Source organism: Apis laboriosa, unplaced genomic scaffold (genome assembly GCF_014066325.1).
Source record: "Apis laboriosa isolate Shangri-la unplaced genomic scaffold, ASM1406632v1 scaffold69_cov144, whole genome shotgun sequence".
Classification (NCBI taxonomy): domain Eukaryota; kingdom Metazoa; phylum Arthropoda; class Insecta; order Hymenoptera; family Apidae; genus Apis; species Apis laboriosa.
The window spans coordinates 3,794,009-3,814,357 of NW_025224165.1; the positions used below are offsets into that span (position 1 = coordinate 3,794,009).

At 25.0% G+C, this 20,349-nt stretch overlaps 3 protein-coding genes across 5 annotated transcripts in view; 2 read left to right on the forward strand and 1 right to left on the reverse strand.

Annotated features, from left to right (window-relative positions):
- The first annotated feature begins 22 nt into the window (after positions 1–22).
- On the forward strand, positions 23–3,059 carry LOC122719036 (integrin-linked protein kinase homolog pat-4). 3 transcript variants are annotated; one of them, XM_043944554.1, is made up of 8 exons: positions 23–162; positions 290–496; positions 673–838; positions 925–1,117; positions 1,554–1,634; positions 1,781–2,223; positions 2,295–2,525; positions 2,620–3,059. In XM_043944554.1, the coding sequence occupies exons 2-8, from the start codon at positions 408–410 to the stop codon at positions 2,764–2,766; spliced, it is 1,350 nt and encodes a 449-aa protein (XP_043800489.1). In that variant the 5' UTR covers positions 23–162; positions 290–407; the 3' UTR covers positions 2,767–3,059. The 3 variants fall into 3 exon arrangements, with proteins under 3 accessions (XP_043800489.1, XP_043800490.1, XP_043800488.1); XM_043944555.1 differs by having other exon boundaries at positions 90–145; XM_043944553.1 differs by having other exon boundaries at positions 122–182.
- A 1,115-nt stretch (positions 3,060–4,174) lies between these two features.
- On the forward strand, positions 4,175–19,893 carry LOC122719053. Its single transcript, XM_043944580.1, has 16 exons — positions 4,175–4,462; positions 6,309–6,600; positions 6,726–6,911; positions 7,006–7,205; positions 7,337–7,493; positions 7,570–7,896; positions 8,011–8,155; positions 8,757–8,897; positions 16,339–16,492; positions 16,834–17,122; positions 17,375–17,560; positions 17,639–17,838; positions 18,114–18,270; positions 18,367–18,693; positions 18,868–19,012; positions 19,110–19,893. Exons 1-16 carry the CDS (start codon positions 4,277–4,279, stop codon positions 19,252–19,254), a joined length of 3,237 nt encoding a protein of 1,078 aa, XP_043800515.1. The 5' UTR covers positions 4,175–4,276; the 3' UTR covers positions 19,255–19,893.
- The window catches only part of LOC122719054 (titin-like), a 68,601-nt gene continuing 68,019 nt past the window's right edge, over positions 19,768–20,349 (reverse strand). The window contains exon 49 of the mRNA XM_043944581.1: positions 19,768–20,322. Coding sequence (XP_043800516.1) covers positions 20,063–20,322 — 260 coding nt within the window. The 3' untranslated portion in view covers positions 19,768–20,062. The remainder of the gene's footprint in view (positions 20,323–20,349) is intronic.

Here is a 20,349-nt window from a genome sequence, read left to right on the forward strand (position 1 = left end):
CAGTTTCTGTATATCATCTCTGGTAAAACATGAGATGGTAGCATGAGAATTCTTTATAGTGTGGGTAATATGAAATAACCAATAGTCTGGTTGTGGCAGTGGCAGTTTATAATTTTACGCGTCATATATGGGCAGATGAAGAATTGTATTCATTGCAATAAAGTTATTATATTAAACATTGTGTATTATTATAAATTAATATATACATTTTGATAATTAAATAGATTTATTTTTCATTACAAATCGGTCTATTAAATATAATGTAGTAATAAAATTTTTATGTCATTAGTGTTTTCACAGAAATATGGTTATATTTAGTATATGACGACTTCAGTATTTTGGAGCACGGAGCAGTGCCACTCCCTTATAATATTTATACATTTTTATTGTATCTGATAATTGGAAAAATGGAAGATATTTTTCAATGGTGTCGTGAAGGCAATGCTATGCAAGTGCGTGTTTGGTTGGATGACACTGAACATGATATGAATCAAGGGTAAATAAAAGAAATTTAAAAAAAAATGCTATTTTTTGTTTTTTTTTTATTTTGTTTTGAGATCAAATTTAAAAAAATTGTCTTTTTATTACTCTTACTTAAATTGTTTTTTAACTTTTATTTGTTTAATTAATTATATAGGATAAGTAGTAATTTCATTCATTATTTATATATAGGGATGATCATGGATTTAGTCCACTCCATTGGTGTTGCAAAGAAGGACACTTAAAATTGGCAGAATTATTAGTTAGCAGAGGAGCACGTATTAATGCTACTAACAGAGGAGATGATACTCCTCTTCATCTTGCTTCTGCTCATGGACACAAAGAAATAGTTCAATTGGTAAAATATATTTAATGTATAAAATGAAATGAAAAAAGATTTTTAAAAATTTATTTTTAAGAATTTAATGAAATTTATATTTATAGTTGCTTAGGAATCGTGCAGATGTCAATGTTACAAATGAACATGGCAACACTGCTCTTCATTATGCATGCTTTTGGGGTGATCAAGCAGTTGCTGAAGAATTAGTAGCTGCTGGTGCTCTTGTATCTATTGCAAATAAAGATGGAGATACTCCTTTAGATAAAGCACGAGGTCACTTAGCCAAAAGATTACATGGTAAAAATATTAATATTTAAATTTTAAAAAATAATTATTTTTTTAAATTATAAATTTTGGAAAAAATTAAATTAAAATATATGATTAATTAAAATTTAAAACGTATGATTAATATTTAATTTTAGGAAACTATTAGTCTCAATGAACTTGATTAATTTCACATTTGTGAAATTAATTATTATTTATTTATATAAGGATCTCCCATAACAATAATAATTAACATTGATTGATTCTATATGAGAAAATAAGTCAAAAATGTAGAATAAAATTTTTTTATTTGAAGTTTTGTTTTCGAAATCAAATTTAAAAAATTTTCAAATATAAGTAAAATTATTTTAGACATTCAGATTATTTTTTTACATAAAATCAGTCCATTTTCTTACAAGATATTCTGTATATTTGTGATTAACAAATTATTACATTATTGATTATTTAGATTTAGCTGTAGAATATGGACAAGATTTAAAGAAGATTCAGTTTAAAGATCAAAGCTGGCTAGGTCTAAAAACTAGAAGTCGTAAGTAATGATTACATTATCTTACATATTACATTATTTTACTTATTACATTAAATCAGAGAATAGATCAGAAAATAATATAATAATATAATCTATAATAATAAATTTATTAATCTATAATAATAACATTTATTCATATTATTTAGGTGATGCTACATTATCACGACACAAAGGAATAAATATGGCAGATCTATCTCTACATACTCGATTAGCTAGTACACCAAGCGGTGAAACATGGCGTGGACGTTGGCAAAATAATGATATTGTAGCAAAAATTTTGAATATACGTGAATGCACGGCTCGAATTTCAAGGGACTTTAATGAAGAATTTCCGAAATTACGAATTTTTTCACATCCCAATGTATTACCTGTACTTGGTTGTGTTAATCAACCACCAAAATTGGCTACAGTTTCGCAATATATGGCGCGTGGAAGTTTGCATAGGCTTTTACATGGAGGTACAGGTGTCGTTGTTGATACTGCGCGTGCACTTAGGCTTGCTCTTGATGTTGCAAGAGCTATGGCATTTCTTCATGGGCTTGAAAGACAAAATAGATGCAGATTTCATCTCAATAGTAAACATATAATGGTATATATTTTATTAATGATGATATTTTAATAATGTAAAAATCAAAATAATAAAAATATTTCTATTTGCAGATAGATGAAGATTTAACAGCTCGCGTAAATATGGCGGACTCGAAATTTTCATTCCAAGAGGTAGGTCGAATTTATGAACCAGCATGGATGTCTCCAGAAGCTTTAAGTAAACGTCCAGCAGATATAAATCTCGAGGCCAGTGATATGTGGAGTTTCGCTGTTTTATTATGGGAACTTGCGACTAGAGAAGTTCCATTCGCAGATCTTTCGCCAATGGAATGTGGCATGAAAGTTGGTTAATTTTTATATATAATTAATTTAAGTTTTTATTTTATTATATAAATTTTTATCAGTATAAATATATTCCTTCTTGTATTTGTTATAGATCGCATTAGAAGATTTACGCGTTAGTATACCTCCAGGAATTTCACCACATCTTGCTAAGCTTATTAGGATTTGTATGAATGAAGATCCAGGAAAACGTCCATCTTTTGACATGGTCGTTCCTATACTCGATAAGATGAAACGTTAATTTTTGATACAATTTTTTACATCGTCAAATTATAAAAAAGAAAGAAAAGAATTACATATTTCCAAAGAAACATAATGAGCTTAATCAGATTGGGCTTATAAAACGTCTCGATTATTAGTCTCAATTAATCTGTGTCAGATTGTCTTATTGCTTCAATTAAAATGACTGAAGTATATTTTTTATACAATCGTATTTGAATAAATAATGTGCCTCGAAAAACTTTCATAATATAATATTCATATATTATAAGCAATTGTATTGTTTATTATTTATAAAAACGTCCGTATATATTTTATAATTATATTCATATTTTTGAAATAAATATTAATTCATTTTTTATATATATATTAAAATAATCAGTTTTATATAGTTATTAATTTCATTTATAATACCGTTTATTGAATGTTAATTATATAAGTTTGCATACCTAATATAACAGTTATTTCTTGGATTATTTTATATCAAATATGGCCAGCTTATATTATATTAATATTAAAAATTTATTTAAACAATATTAAATCTTGTAATTTTAAGATATTGTATATTATAAAATTAAAACGTATAAAGTTACAGAATGTTTGTTTTATTTAGACTCGTTTTATATTTGAAGGATTAAAGATATCAAAAAAATGTTTTTATAATAATTGTTTGGTGAAGAGAAATGGTATAAAAATAAACTTTTTTTATTAATTGGAATTATTTTATTAAAGATTTCAAAGCCACTTTTTTTCTAAGCGATGTATATAAAAAAACATATATAAACAATATTAGAAACATAAATAATAAAAAGATATATAAAAAATATTATGAAAAATTGAAGTAATTCTAGCGATAAAATTCTCTAAAATAATAAGTTTATTTTAATAATTTGATGATTTCAATTTCAATCAATATTGATTGTATCGATATAAACGATATCATTTTAAACATCTATTATAAATTCATTATTTGACGAATTTGTATTAAGAATCATTGAAATCGTTTAGATTACTATTATTTTTTACTTAAAATAGAAAAATATAGTATTTAAAAAAAATTGAAATTATTTTCGAGAATTTTTTACTATAGAAAAAAGATCTTTTTCACATTATGATTCTCTTTGTAATATACACAAAAAGATAAAGTTTACATAAATATGATGTTTATATGAAGTATATGAAGTTTTTTCATAATTCTACGAATTATGAAATAACGAAGATAGAAAATAATCAAATTTAATTAAAATTCACTATTGCCCCACTCTACAATCTCTCTCCCCACTCTGTTTATAAGTATATTTCTGCTTTCAATTCTTATCTTTTATTCTATTCTTATATAACATATTAAACAAACTTCAATTTGATATATCTGCAAGAACAAATGGGAATTATATCTTATATCTTATATGTGATTAATTATACTGTTTCATTATATGTGTGCAACATGTCATAATCTTTCAACATTTTTAAATTTTTTCTAAATGTGAGATTATAATTGATAAAATACGTAATAAAAAAATATTTTCTATCAAATGTGTAACTTTTATGCAGAAGACATCGAAGTAGAAGGAACTTGGTTAACAATGAGCAAACAAATAGTAACTGTAAAACAAGGAAAATTAGGAGGAGCAGTACTTAAAAGTGCGTTAGGATCATTGTACATCGCTTTTAGAGGAATACCTTTTGCTGCCCCTCCTGTTGGAGACCTCAGATTTAAGGTATATATATATATATATTTTTATATATATAAAATATATTTTATATTTTATATTATTTCACATTACTAACTAAAGCTTATGATAGCAGCCATATTTCAAACATTTGTCAAAAATTCGAGAATATATATTTTATTTTATATTAATATATATAATATATATTATATATTTTTTATATATACAAATTTAATATAATTATATTTTTTATGCATTAATATGTAATATATATTATTATATATATGTATTTAAATATAACATAATGTATATATTAATATTTAATTATATTATTTATATATTTATTATAATAATATTAATTAATTAATTAAAAAAACTCATAGAAGATTTATGAATTTCTAATTTAAGATATTTGATATTTTAAAAAAATTTTAAAATTCAATTTTTATCAATTTACAGTTATATTAAGTGTTGATTATGAAAATATTTATGTTTCCATGTATCACCATATTTAAAAAAATATATTTTTGAATTATTCATAACAATAAATTATTTATATTCAGAATATTCTATAATTAATGATACAATTAGACAGTTTCTATAGACAGTAAAAAAGTAAAACTAAAATTCTTTTTAAAATTTGAGACTTTTTTTCAAGTAAAACAATTTTGAAAAATTTGTAAGTATAATTAAAATTGATTATTTACAAATTAAATACTAATAAATTATTGATTAATTTAAGTAAAAATAAGCAAAATGTAAAATAAAATTTTATTATTTATATCTTTGTTTTGAAATTGTATATAATCAAAAAATTGTAAATAAGAATTTTCAAATTTAAATTCCTTGAAAAGTCACTCGTAAATAAAATTATTCTACATATTTTTATCTTATCTTTATATGTTAAATTGTCGCTAATTTATTTTTATTTATTCTAAAAAATAGTCAATTTTATTTACATTTAAAAATTTTCAAACTTCAATTTTTTATTCATATTTTTCATATCATTTAAAATTTAATAAATAGATCTATGTTATGTAAATGATGTTTGTATCTTGATAAGGAAATATTTATTGACGCAACTGAAATTATAATTTTTTATGTACATTTCAAAATAATTAAAACAAAATTGGAGCAAAACATTTCAAAATAAAATTAATTAATTTTATTTTTAAAATTAATTGTTAAAATTAAGATTAATTTATGAAAGAATTTTTAATAAAATTTAATTAATCTTATCTTTTGAATGTTTTATGCTTTACATTAAAAATAGACAAGATTAGACATTGAATACGTTTAAACATTTTTGATAAAATTTTTGATAAAATGATTTCTTAACATTAAAATTCATAACTGATTTGATAAAATGATTTTCTAATTTTAATTTTTATATATTTTTATAATATATAATTTTATGCAATATCTCAAATATTATTTTATATAATATATTAAATATATATATGTAATATAAATCGAAAAACTTAGAAAAAAAATAAATTTTTCAAAATCTATCTATCTGAAATTTTCTAAAATTTATCTGAAATTTATCCAATAATTTCATAATTTTAAATAATTTAGATATTTGATATTTCAAAAAAAAATTTAAAAATTCAGTTTACAGTTAATTTATAGTTATATTATTTAGATGTTGATTATGAAAATATTTATGTTTCTATGTACACATCATATTTAGAAAAATATATTCTTGAATTATTTATAAATAAAATAATAATATAACTTCTAATATAACTTAATAATCTTTTGATGAACTCTCGATATTTTATCCGTGATGAAGAGCAAAATATGATTTCTAATCTCTTATTAATTTTAATAATTCACACTATATTTCTAAGTAATATTTTTAAATAAGATTTTTAATTTCTTCTTAAATTAGGATCCGCAACCACCTCAGCCATGGACTGGTATCAAGGACACCTCCCAATTGAAGACATATATATGTTCACAGCAAGAAGAAGTTGAACCTTTCAAATTGCTCGGCAATGAAGATTGTCTTTACCTAAATGTTTACACTAATTCACTTAATCAATCGAAACCAGTTATGTTTTGGATACATGGTGGTGCATTTGTAGTAGGCAATTCAAGTTTTCAGGAAGGTTCAAGGCCTGATTATTTACTCGCAAAAGATGTCGTTGTTGTTTCAACTAATTATAGACTTGGGGCATTCGGTTAGTTTTATTTTGCTCATATATACATTTCCTTTTTTTCAAATTTTAAAAGTGTAAAACAAAGAAAAACAGCGAAAAAAATACTTTTCACTCAAAAATTTTTAAGTAAATTTTAAATTTTAAAGGATTTTTAAATCTTGGCCACCGAGTCGCGCCAGGAAATCAAGGGTTAAAAGATTTAATCGCTGCTTTGAAATGGGTTAAGGAAAATATTTCTAACTTCGGTGGAGATCCTAATAACGTTACTATTTTTGGCGCCAGCGCTGGAGGAGTTTTAGTTCATTCTTTGCTTTTATCGCCATGTGCACGCGGTAACAATCAATTTCGATTAATTAATTTTATGTTTTATGTAAGTGATTTGTCTAAAAAAACTAATTTAATTAATTCTCTTATGCTGATTTATAGGATTATTCCACAAAGCGATTATGCACAGTGGATTGATACGATGTTCTTGGGCCATGAATCAAAGTCTTCCTGAACGTGGCTTCAAACTGGCCTCTCTTCTCGGAAAAGATTCTCACGATCCTGAAGAGGTGATCGAATTTCTACGGACGGTGCCAGCTGAGGATATTGTCAAGGCTCAAGCTTCTATCCTTACGCAGGAGGCAAATTTTTTTTCTTTTTTTAAATTTATATATTATTATTATATTATTATATTATATTATATTATATTATCGCAATTATTATCAGAAACAAAAAATTGAAACAAACAAAAATTTCCTATTTCGTCTTGTAGGAATCGTTATCCCATAATCTTGCGTTTGGAATCAATAACGACGAGGTAGCAGAGAATCCTGTATTACCAGAATCTATCGAACAACTGTTGAAGAAAGATGCGAATGTCCCAGTCATAATTAGTTACACGTCGCACGAATTCATTATGTTTATGAAAGGTGAATTTTATTTAGAAATATGAAATCATAATACACGAATATCGATATTATTATCGTTATTTTCTATTATCTTCAGATATAAGCGAAAAATCGTTGAACACTTATAATGAATATCTACCTATCCACGTGAAAGCTTTGGGAACATTGAAGAAGTTAGGAGATGCGGAGATAAAAAATTTATTCAATGCGGTAAAAGATCGATATTTTGGGGGAAAACCGATCGATAAAGAGAAATTATACGATCTATCAAATTTTATGACCGATACATTCTTCGGTATTCCTGCGATGTTAATGTTAGAAGATCGAGTGAAAAGATTAACTGCGCCTAATTACTTTTGTAAATTTTCATACATTGGCAACGAGAAAACATCCACAGATCTTCTAGTAAAACGTCACATTTCTGGTGAGGCTGTCATTTTTTTTTTCAATCTCTTATATCGCATATCATATCGCGGTATGCATTTTTTTATCAAAAGTAAAATATTTAATTTTTGTATCTTTTTTATTAAATTTTTAGGAGCATCTCACGTGGACGATATCGCATATTTATTATATTTACCGAAATGTAAAACTGAAAATCCTAATCCACCGGCGGTTGGAACGAAAGACAGGATCACGTTGGAACGAATGACTAGAATGTGGACCAATTTTGCTAAAACGGGGTAAATGTGAAATATGATTTTAAATTTTAATATACAAAGATATCTTTGATATCTAAAGATCAGAGAAACAAACAAAATTTAAATACCAAAATATCTAAAATTAAAAATTTATTTTGTTAAGTTTTAACAAGTAAAGATCCTTAATCCAAAAATTCAAAAATTTTTAGAATATGTATTTTTAAAATATATACTTGTAAGTATGTATTACGTAATTTTTTTTTTCGTATCTGTAATCTTTATAAAAGTTGATTTTAAATTTGCGTAATACACATCTACATAAATACTACTAATAAATATATCCCCCAAAGTTTCGTAATTTTTTGAATTTTTTCTTTTCTTGTAAATTTGCATTAGATGAAGCGAGACGGAAATAGAATTAAACAACTTTATCTCTCTTACACCATTTTATCTTATTTTCTTTTCGCTTTAATTAATTAAATTGTTAACTTAATAAATAAATCTCAATCGAAACTTTTGTATATCAACATTTGTATTTTGAATCGATTTTACAAAAAAAAAAAAAGAAAAAATTATAAAAATATTCTACGAATATCTCATGAAAAAAAATAATTAACGATTATATTTTGTATGTTTAATTTAGGAAACCTACTTCGATTCAAGACGAGTTTGTTAATGCTAATTGGAAACCTGCAACGGTGAATGATCTTTGTTATTTGGACATAGGAAATGAATTGTGTTTATTGCCTCTTCCATCACATCTTTTATCATCCAAATTTTTTTAGTGAATGAAAAATTAATATTTTTCAAATTTTAATTTTTTTTCCTTCATATAATTTTAATTTTTTAATTTTATATATAATTTACGATAATATGTACATGTATTAACCATTTTCTTATTTTGATTTAGATATATATGTATATATATATATATATATATATACACACATATATATTTAATTTAGATATATATACATATCTAATACATACAGACATATAAATAAGGAAGTTTTAAAGCATTATTAGATTTATATTTAGACTTGATTATCAATACTTGGATACTTTTTATATGAAGATTATTAAACATTTTTAAAAGAATTGTAAATGATAAGATAGATTCTTTTCGCTATATGTATACATGTTTTGTTTAAAATAACATATGATTTTTCAATCACGTAATGAAAAAATATATTAAATGAATAGTTATGAATATTGAATGTACAACAAACAATGATGATTAATTATGACATTTATGTATTTATATACTGTTATATTCATAAAATAATAAATAATAACATTGATTTTTATTTTGGGTAGGTAATAAAGATATATATACACATTTTATAGTATCTAAGAATTGTTTTAATTTTCTTAATTTTTAATCTTCCCTTTGTTCCCTTTAGATGCTTCATATTAAGATAAACGTTGAATTACGTTTAATTATGTCGTAAATATTGTTTAATTCTTTCATCTAGATTGTCTCATTGATATCAAATTTCTAATCATCTCTTAACTCAATAAATAGATTAGGAATGAAGCGATTAAAAGTAAGATTAAAAAATAAATTTTAAACGCTTATAATTTATACATACAATAATTTTTTATCATTAAAACTTTTTATTATCAAATATTATAAGATAGAGTTTAATCTTAATTTTATGTAATAATTTATTAATATACCAAAAAAAAAATCTTATAGCAACAATATATAATTCACAAGCGACTATAAATTGATATGATGCTAGCTAATCTTTTCAAGAGTTTTTTATTACATTCAATTAATCAAACGTTCAACTAATAAAATATTGTTCTTGCTCAACACGTTTTCTTATATTGTATTTTTATCTATTTTTTTTTTTTTTTCTTTTTTTTATCATTATACATTTCCATTTATCATAGTTAAAACTATGAAGTAAAACTCTATCCTGTTATCATATTAATTTATATGATACTTTATCATATTTAATTACAAATTATTATAACGTAATGATATTTTAATTAAATAATTTATTTCTAAATAATAATAATGATAATAATATTTTGTATCAAAAGATTATATTATCGATTTTATAAATATTATTTAATCTTTGAAATATTATTTTTTATGAAAGAAATTTAAAATCTTGAATCATAAATAAAAGACATTATCTAAATTGATGAATATATCTGTCTACAAATGCGAGATGTTTTGAAAAATTATAAAATAACAGGATTATTTCTATTTAAATATTCACATATAATTTTTTTGATTAAAACCTTGTTTTATTTTGGATTCATGGCATAATAAATATATAATAGCTTCTTTAAGGAATTCAGATTTGATGATAAATGTTTTAACGAAAAACATTGTGGTCATCTCAATTCAATTATAAATTCCGTTTTTTGTTAGTTTTTGTCATTTAATAAAGCCGGATCTAAAATCATTCTTGAGAATAAGATTCTTCTGATTTCTTAAATTAAGTTCTAATTTAAAAAAAAATATAAAAAATAAATATACTGTTATTTATTCTAATGATTGCATTGCGTACATGTGTCTATCTCGTTATCTTTGTCTAATGAGGAAATGGAATTAAAAAATATAAATATAAATGTAATATCTATTTATCTTCGAATTTGAATGGCTAATATTAATGAATGATTAATATTTTATCATTAACGATATTATATAATTTCATTATGCATATATTTTTAAAATTATAATTTTAATCATTTTTATAATCATTTTCTTATATAAGTTTCATTTTTTTCCTTTATTTCATTATGTATATGGGATGCTAAAATTATAATTTTAATCATTTTTATAATCTTATATAAGTTTCATTTTTTTCCTTTATTTCATTATGTATATGGGATGCTACGTAATCATACTTAAGTGTAATCTAAGTTAATCATGTATCTAATCTTATATTGTATACAATATGTACGTTTTAAGTGTTTAAACATGATATTAAAATATCAGAAATATGAAAAAAAATATTAATATTTATAAAATGAAAATTATATGAAAAAGAAAATATCATAATGATATCATAAAATATCAGAAATATGAAAAAATATATTAATATTTATCAAATGAAAATTATGTGAAAAAAAAAAATACCATAATGATATCATAAGTTGTTGAAGAATTCTGGGAAAATTAGAATTAAAGTTATAATTAACATTTAGACGTGTATTTTTATAAATTATTTTTGAATTATTAACTTTTAAAATTTATTGTATATTTATTATATATATAATATATATAAAATTTATCACAGATATCTAATGTAATAAAGATTGCTCAATTAGAAATTTTGTCGTGATGAATTCTTCTAACAAGAATCGACATTTTGTCCAATATAGAATTTCATATGGAACAAGAAAAAATATATATAAATACATTGATTATTAAGTCGTGCACATCGTAATATGTCATTTATTATTTATTCAAATGTATTTAAATGTATTCAATATTTTAACGATTTATTAAAAAAAAGTATATAATATTAAATTATGATTGAATATACTTATAATATTATATTATATTTTATTATTTAATTATAATTTCGTTTGATTTACAGAAGATAAAAATCCAGTAAATTCAAAATAAAAAAAGATTGAATATTTATGTGCAATTTATTGATCTTTCTCGATCTTTTTATTATTTCATTTAAATATCTTTTAATAATCTCTTTTTTAAATAAGTTTTTCATTTTATTGTTAAAAAGATAAACGAATTAGGGAAAGATTGATAAAGCAACGTATTTTTTATCAAATTCTTTTTATAAATAGTATTATAATATTATAGTAATAATTAAAGTGATAAATGAATTAGGAGAGAAAAGTATCGATAACGCTAATGTACTATTTATCTAAAGTGTTTTTTTAAAAAACAAAATTGCTGATTACTTATAATAAAATTATACAGAATACTTAATAGAATTTCATCTCTCAATACATTCTTAATGCGTAAGAATTTATTTCTTTTCAATGTGAACACATTGCGATAACAAAATGACCCGATTAAAAAAATTAACTACTGACAAATTGCAATAAATGACAGAAATATTTCATTCTTGTCATTATAATTTCGGAAGAAGAATTCCAAGAATTGTTTTATATTTTATTTTCGCTTAAATTCCTTCCAGAATTAAAATGGCACTAGACAGATAATTCTCAAACTCGTAAAAAACTAATTTTTAATTAATCTATTCTACATTTTGAATTTTGATCGATCTGATAGAATAAGCAAATAATACACGTTATATTAGAATATAATAAAACAATTATATTTTATTTGAAAATATTTCAAAAATTATGCGATTATATGTGTAATAATTGTCTAAAATATTGTTTTCTAAGAATCATCGAAATCTATTCGTTCGATTTGTTTGTAAATAATTATATCTAATCTTAACCGTTAGAGAAGTATAGGCTATAAGGTATAAAGTATGGTAAATTGCTGCCGTAGTTTATCGCTGCCATTAGTTATATCGTAGACGAGGTGTAGGATAGATCTAGTATTTAAATTTCGTATGACATATTGTGAAATAAATGTAAAATAAATGCAAAAGAATCATATTTCGATATGTTTCTCACTTGACTTGGTGCGTGTAGAATCAAAGTGAAGGAAATAAAAGTAAAAAAATTTAACTTTTTTATTATATTCTCATGTATGAATTCGCGTATTTTATGTGTATTTGTGACGTGTATGTATTGTATTATACGCATTAAAAGGTTTGATTTTCAAGATTTTGATTTATTATATTAGATTTGAAACATTTGAAGTTTTTTTTAAGCCAATGGAGAGACTTTCGTAAATTTTATCCATTAATTAAAAGGTAAATTTAAATTTGTTATTTTTTGCTACAGCAGCAATAAAAATTTGCAAATCTATAAAAGTACATCTTAATAGAATTTTATTGAAGGTGTCGCTATTATTATAATTTAAGTCATTATAATTTCGATTATTCACTCGAATAGTTGTTTTATATTAAGTTAATATATATGAAACGATCAGTTTTTTTACTAATTTAAAAAAAAATAACTCAAAAGTTGAATAATACATGTTGCACATAATTTAAAGTTTAAAAATAGATGAATACAATTTGTATATTTTTTATTTTATCAATTGTTTTATCATAAAAAAAAGCAAATTGTATATCGATCTATACTATAGATTTTACTATAGATTTACTATAGATTTTACTATATTTTTAAAATATAACGATATAAAAAATTGTTATTGGTATTAATACGACTCTAGAAAAGATTTGCATTAAAGAATTAAACAATGTTCGATTAGAAAATATAATTATAAAAAATAAACGAAGGAGTTATTAATAAGCAATTAAAATTAATCAAATCAAATTGTTTATTTACAATAATTTTAACTTTGTTTTTATCATTTTGGATAAAATTAATTAAATTTGAATTTAATCAAATTTTGATTAATATTATTTTCATTAAAGATATAGGCAGCAACAAAAATAGTCGAATAGAAATTAATATTTTATAATATTTTATAATATAAGAAAATTCAAATTATAATTAAAAAAATTCAAATATGATGACATTATTTATTTAATGAAGCAATTTTTTTATCGATGGAAAATTTTTTTGAACGAATAAAGTCAATCCTCGAAAGGTTCAGTTTTTTTTTTCAATTTTGCATACACTTATAACTTGAATGGTTACAATATTTTTCACGACAGAGTGATAAATCATTAAAAATATTTTGATTTAAAATTTTGCTCTATTATTACAAAATTATCATATAAAAAAGTTATTATCATTATATATATAATAGTTATAAAATATATCAATTGTCAAATTTAAAAGAACAAAAAAATATTGAAATTTAAGCTTTAATTTATATCATATTGTAATTACAATTTTAATATTATCTACGTTTCAATTCATTTTATGCAGCAGTGATACTCTTGTATTTAATAAACAATTTATAATTGTTTATAATAATAAGATAATTTATTATTCTACATTCAATATATGAAGCATTCAAGGGAATGTGAGTTCAGATTAATTATTGAATAATATTTATTTTTTATTTTATATTAATTTTTCCTTATTTTACGAAACTGTAATGAACAAAATGAACGAAATAATATTTTTTTCCAATCCTTTCGATTATTTTAACAGTGAAACAAATTAAAAAAAAAAATTATGCCAATTGTTATCAAAATTGCAATAATTGGACATTAAAAAAAAAAAAATAATCAATCGTGAAGGTCATCAATATAAATCAAATCAGCCATGAAAGTTGTTAACAATGTTACAATATCATTTGTTGCGAAATTGATAGGTATTTTAATAATATAATTTTTTTAAAATTCAACATTTCTTTTAAAATTTATCATATAAAAATCGTATGTTCAATTTGTAAGTGAAATTCACGCGTGATTTTAAAATCATTTTTCTATAAAGATCACATTTGTCTACTCCATAAGATAATTTTTTTGATAAATTATTTCAATAATTTTTTTGCAAGAAATCGTTCCTCTCGATAATATATAGATAATTTTGTAATTTCTCGATAAATTGAAAATTCGAATCTTGAAAAAAATCTTGAAAATTTCTTCATTATTTTATCGCTATGATTCATTCCAAACGATAATCGTCTCGCACAAATCTAGGATATGAGTAAATAAGTATTTTTTTCATCAGAAATATCATTTGATACCGAGATAGTTTCGAAAATGAATTATTCAAATAATTAAATTAATTGAATTCAGAATATTTATCCAATCATATTATATAACTATATAAGAATCAAGCCTGAAATTGTTTATTAAATACAAGAGTATCACTGCTGCATAAAATGAATTGAAACGTAGAGTATATTACGTAAAAATATAAATTCAATTTTGAAAAAAAGGTTACGAAATAACAATATATTTATTACTCACGTATTCTTTTATAAAAAAAAAAAACGATAATGTTAAAAAAGTTTACGATATAATAAAACTTTTAGCACCGTGTATTGAATATTACAGACATGACTAATATATTGAATGCTGTCTATTCAGATGTTAAATGATAATATAATAAGTGATATAATTGTCTTCTTCTTTGTAATAATCGATGACATCATAGCGATATCGGCGTCTCTGCTAGATTGTCCCATAAGTTTTAAAATTTTAACACTGTCTGGACAATGATGCTTCATTTTCGAGAAAATCAAATTTTTTTTAAAATTCATGTTTATTAATTGCACGTTTCAATTTTTGTCCAATTTTTGTTTTTGCTTATTTATTCTTTGTACACGATATCGACATCATTTTCAAGAAAAAATCAAAGTATCTATATCAAGTAAATACAATTCGTCTTTTATTTTTTTGCATGTAATAACACTTGTTATTTTCATTTGATACTTTCATATTTTTTGAATATCTGTTAATAATAATTTATTATTTTCACGTTATTTTTCTTTTTTTATTTTGTGTACTTATTCGAATATTTAAAGTATCACATTGTGTTTTAATATCTAATTGGTAAATTAGATATATAAATTAGATATAAACACATTGGAAATCACAGTTTATTACTGTTGATTTTCTAATGTGTTTCCAATATTCTTTTTTATTTGGTGATTTGATGTCGATGTCGGTTGTCTAGATATTTTTTTTCATTTTTTAATCTAACTATTTTATACCGCCAAGTATTTTGTTATATAATTTATCTAACATCATTATGTTCTGTATTTTATGTAATTACTTTTTGTTGCAATTTATTCAGCCTTTTATTTGCTATTTTAAAACCTTTACAAATCGGTTACATATTCATTTCACAACGGAAATAGACAAAAAAGTGCGTGATGGGAATAAAAAAAAAGAAGATAAATATAAATATAAATCAAAAATACACGGATAAAGAATAAACGGATATCTTTTAATCCGGGTATAAATCGACATTAAAATTACTTAGTATAGAGTTTTATTGTGTATATAAGACTGAAGTTAGATAGTTATATTTTTATAAGATTCGAGATTAATTTAATCTTACGTGTAAGTACACTTACTAGCAGTTGAGTATTCTTACGAATTACAAGTGATGGTTTGTCTTAAGGTGAATCCAAATTTGAAAAGAAATTAAAACAATTTAAAATACGCAATCTTAAATTAAAATTATATAAAATTAGAATTAGTTCGAACCCGACTTCGCGTCAAAACTGTGAACATTTATACGAAATAACAACGATAATAATTGCAATAGTAATAATTGAATAAGAACTTAGTGAAAAAAATGAGTGATTTAATAGTAATCGTACAAGAAGGCAAATTAAAAGGTGCGGAACTAGAAAGTAGCCTAGGCTCTCGATACATAGCTTTCAGAGGAATACCTTTCGCTGCTCCCCCCATTGGAGAGCTCAGATTCAAGGTACGACAACAATTTTTTTTTTAATAATAATTTCTTTTTTTTTAATCATCATTAATTAAGCAACTAATCTTATGATTTTATATTTTATATTTTTAATATTATTACATAATTTCCTCCTTGAATTGAAGAGAATTATTATACACTAGAATGCAAAATATAGAAATCTAACTAATAAATTATTTGCCATTCGAATTTTATTTTAGTGAAATCGTCGAGTCGATTTATTGAAATCTAAATATAAAATTTCGAACTGTAATTGCGATATTATTTTAACCAAGGTTATTAAACATCACCGTTTACCTTGATTCAATTGCAATTTTTTTATAAAAAAAAAAATATAGGACCCGCAACCACCTGAACCATGGACTGGCGTAAAGGACACATCCGACGTTAACGAGTACATCTGCTCCCAGGCCCAAGATGTTCCACCATTGATTATCGGCAACGAGGATTGCCTATATCTGAACGTCTACACTAACTCCCTTTCACAATCAAAGAAATCAGTCATGTTCTGGATTCATGACGGTGCATTTACGATAGGCTCCTCAAGCTTTCAACACTTCAGACCTGATTATTTGCTCGCTAAAGACGTTGTCGTCGTCACGACTAACTACAGGCTCGGAGCATTCGGTCAGTTTCGTCGATTATCTATCCATTTATCGGATTAAAGTATCGAGTATCTAAAATCATACAGATTCATTGTTTCTCGAAGTAATAGCTCGATTTTGAAATAATTTTTTTCTCTTAAATGCAATTGGATTATCGAGCCACTTAAGAAGTATCGATCTATTATCTGTTCAAATCAAAAGAGTTTCCATGTCCAATTGCTAAAAAGAAATGATCCGGTTAAAGAGTTTAATTTTCGTAATTTTGTATTTGAAGGATTTTTAAATCTGGGTGACAAAGTGGCGCCAGGGAATCAAGGGTTGAAAGATGTAATCGCGGCATTGGAATGGGTGAGGGAAAATATTGCCAGCTTCGGAGGAGATCCTGACAACGTGACGATTTTTGGGGTTAGCGCCGGGGCAGCTTTAACCCACGCTTTGCTCATGTCGCCGCGCGCGAAGGGTATTCAATCGATCTATTTAATTGATATCTTTATTCTTTAAGCTTATTGGCTAACAATTGGTTGCTCTAATATTTCAGGATTATTCCACAAAGCGATTATGCAAAGTGGATCGATGAGAAGTTTTTGGGCGATTAATCAAAGCCGTCCAGAGCGTGGCTTTAATTTGGCCAAGTATCTTGGAAATTTGTCAAACGATCCTGTCGAAGTAATCGAATTCCTGCGGACAGTATCTGCTGAAGATATCGCGCGCGCTCAGACTGCTCTCCTGTCCAAAGAGGCAAATATATTCTTCCTTTCATATTTACCTTGTGCTTCTAATCAAACGTTTTTTTCAATTATTATAACAAACAATCACGAAGTTTCTTGAAATTTTCGAAATATTTTCTTTCTATTTTCGTGTTATTTTACCAAGAATTGAAATATTGACAAGTTTCTGTTTCACAAAACTCTTTCGAGCTTCTTTTAAAGAAATTTGGAAAAATCTTAAATAAAAATAATCCCTGATCGATTTCATCCTTAAAAAATATGCATATATATATCTTATTTTTTTAGGAGAAATTAAGTTTTAACCTTGCTTTTGGAATGAATAGCGACGAAATAGCGGAGAATCCTGTTTTACCAGAGCCTTTCGAGCAATTAATCAAAAAAGAGGTAGACATCCCTGTGATGGCTAGTCACACGTCCAACGAGTTCATTATGTTTTTGCAAAGTAATTTTTCATTTAAAAAGAAAAATCGACTATAATAATAAAATCATATGTATAATAATATATATATATATATATATATATGTATATTTCTTTCAGATAAAAATGAACAACTCGTGCGAGTATTCAATTTGTATCTATTGACGCATGTGAGAAACTTAGGATCGTTGAAGATGTTGGAGGACGAGAAAATTAAATATTTATACAGATCGGTGAAGGAGCGTTATTTCAATGGGAAATCAATCACCGCCAATGATTTCGATGAATTGACGGAATTTTTGGGCCACGTTTATTTCGCCATTCCCGCGATCGTATGGCTGCAGGATCGAATAAGAAGGGTAACCTCGCCTAGTTACTTTTGCAAATTTTCCTACGTTGGCAACGAGAAAACGCCCACCGATCTGCTAGTGAAACGCCAAGCTTCCGGTAACTATATTTTTCTCCAAATTATTTATTACTTATATTTAATACACGTAATACCTTATATATCAATGCATCACGATATTTCCATAATAATCGTGTTTTAAGTGACAAATGATATTGTGATATTTAAGACCATTAACTCGAGAAATCTATATTATATCAAATGATTTATCTCAGGAACATCTCACGTGGACGATATCGCGTACTTGTTATATTTGCCGAAGTGCAAAGTTGAAAATCCGGATCCACCGGCGGTTGGAACGAAAGACAGGATCACGTTGGAACGAATGACCAGGATGTGGACGAATTTCGCTAAAACGGGGTAAACGCATGATTGTGATGAATTTTTAAATTTCGTCGGATATCACCGATTCGTTATATATATATATATTTTTTTTTAACGTACGTTTTAATTCCAGAGATCCCGTCTCGATTAAAGACGAGTTTGTCGATATCGATTGGAATCCCGTAACCACGGACGAATTCTCTTATTTGGACATTGGGGAGGAGTTACGAATTCTCCCAGTTCCAGAACATTTATTATTCTTCGAACGGGCTTTATAATCTTTAGGATTGTGACGGAAAATTGACTTGTGTGCGAATTTTTATCCCATTTTATTTATATATATATATAAATTTAATACATATATATATAAATATAATACATTTTTAATCTTTGCCTTCTTGCCCTCGCACAGGATGGCTCGATGATGCAAAGGATGTATAATAAATACACTTGTTACACTTCTACCTCTTGTAAAATGATTATTTGACAGCTATTTACACGCATCGACTAAGCAGACGAGTCTCATCTCGTTTCGTTTGCCGTGTACCTGCGAATACCTGATACGAAACTCGAAATCGTCAAACAAAGAATCTACGGAGAAGAAAATGTAAATCTCAAAAAATCGAGTCTTATTTTATACGCGAATACAAGATGAAAGTACAGCGTGATTATACGTTTTCTTAAATTAAATACGTATCATTTTTGTTTTTTTCTTATTAAATCGTTTATGCTAAAAGTGAACATTTTTGCTTGAACATTTTTTTTTTTTTTTTGTTTTCTCGTATCACATGAATATGTGCACGTTTTTTTTTTTTTTTTTAAATTAACTTGTCTTAACAACATACGGTGCGTTTCGAGATTTAAAAAAAAAAAAAAAAACAACTTACTTTATTACGTATATACTATATTTCCCTTAAGAAAAGAACTAGAAAATTACACTTGAAAGTGTAATAATAGGTACCGCGTAGAGTTTTCAGTCGAACGATTTTGAATATCCCCGAATTATTTTTATTTTCGCCTTAAGAATATTTTCGATCCTTTCTTTTTCTTTCTTTCTTTTTTTTTTTTTTGTTCTCAATCCACGATCTATTTATTCCAAAAGGCGAAAGCCTTTTGTATCCTTTCGTTGTTCGGTTTCTTCGCTGTCGTGGCGATCGAGGGATAAGCACGTTCCGACATTTGTGGAACGTTGCCGGATGACTTGGATGTCGCAGCCGCCGCCGCCGCCGCCGCCACAGCCGCCTCTTTCTCGAACAATTTCGCAGTACGACTCACGTTTCCGGTCGGGACGAATTTGCTACGAATTCTTCCGATTAATAACCTCGGGTCCTCAATCTCGCTGGACACTGAAAAAACACAAGCTGATCTCAACT

Coding starts and splice junctions, on each gene's coding strand:
- LOC122719036 (XM_043944553.1), top strand. CDS start 136: ATGAAGAATTGTATTCATTGCAATAAAGTTATTATATTAAACATTGT. Junction 497..672: donor GAACATGATATGAATCAAGG/GTAAATAAAAGA, acceptor ATTTATATATAG/GGATGATCATGGATTTAGTC. Junction 839..924: donor ACAAAGAAATAGTTCAATTG/GTAAAATATATT, acceptor TTATATTTATAG/TTGCTTAGGAATCGTGCAGA.
- LOC122719053 (XM_043944580.1), top strand. CDS start 4,277: ATGTGTAACTTTTATGCAGAAGACATCGAAGTAGAAGGAACTTGGTTA. Junction 7,494..7,569: donor ATTCATTATGTTTATGAAAG/GTGAATTTTATT, acceptor TATTATCTTCAG/ATATAAGCGAAAAATCGTTG. Junction 19,013..19,109: donor ACGAATTTCGCTAAAACGGG/GTAAACGCATGA, acceptor TTTTAATTCCAG/AGATCCCGTCTCGATTAAAG.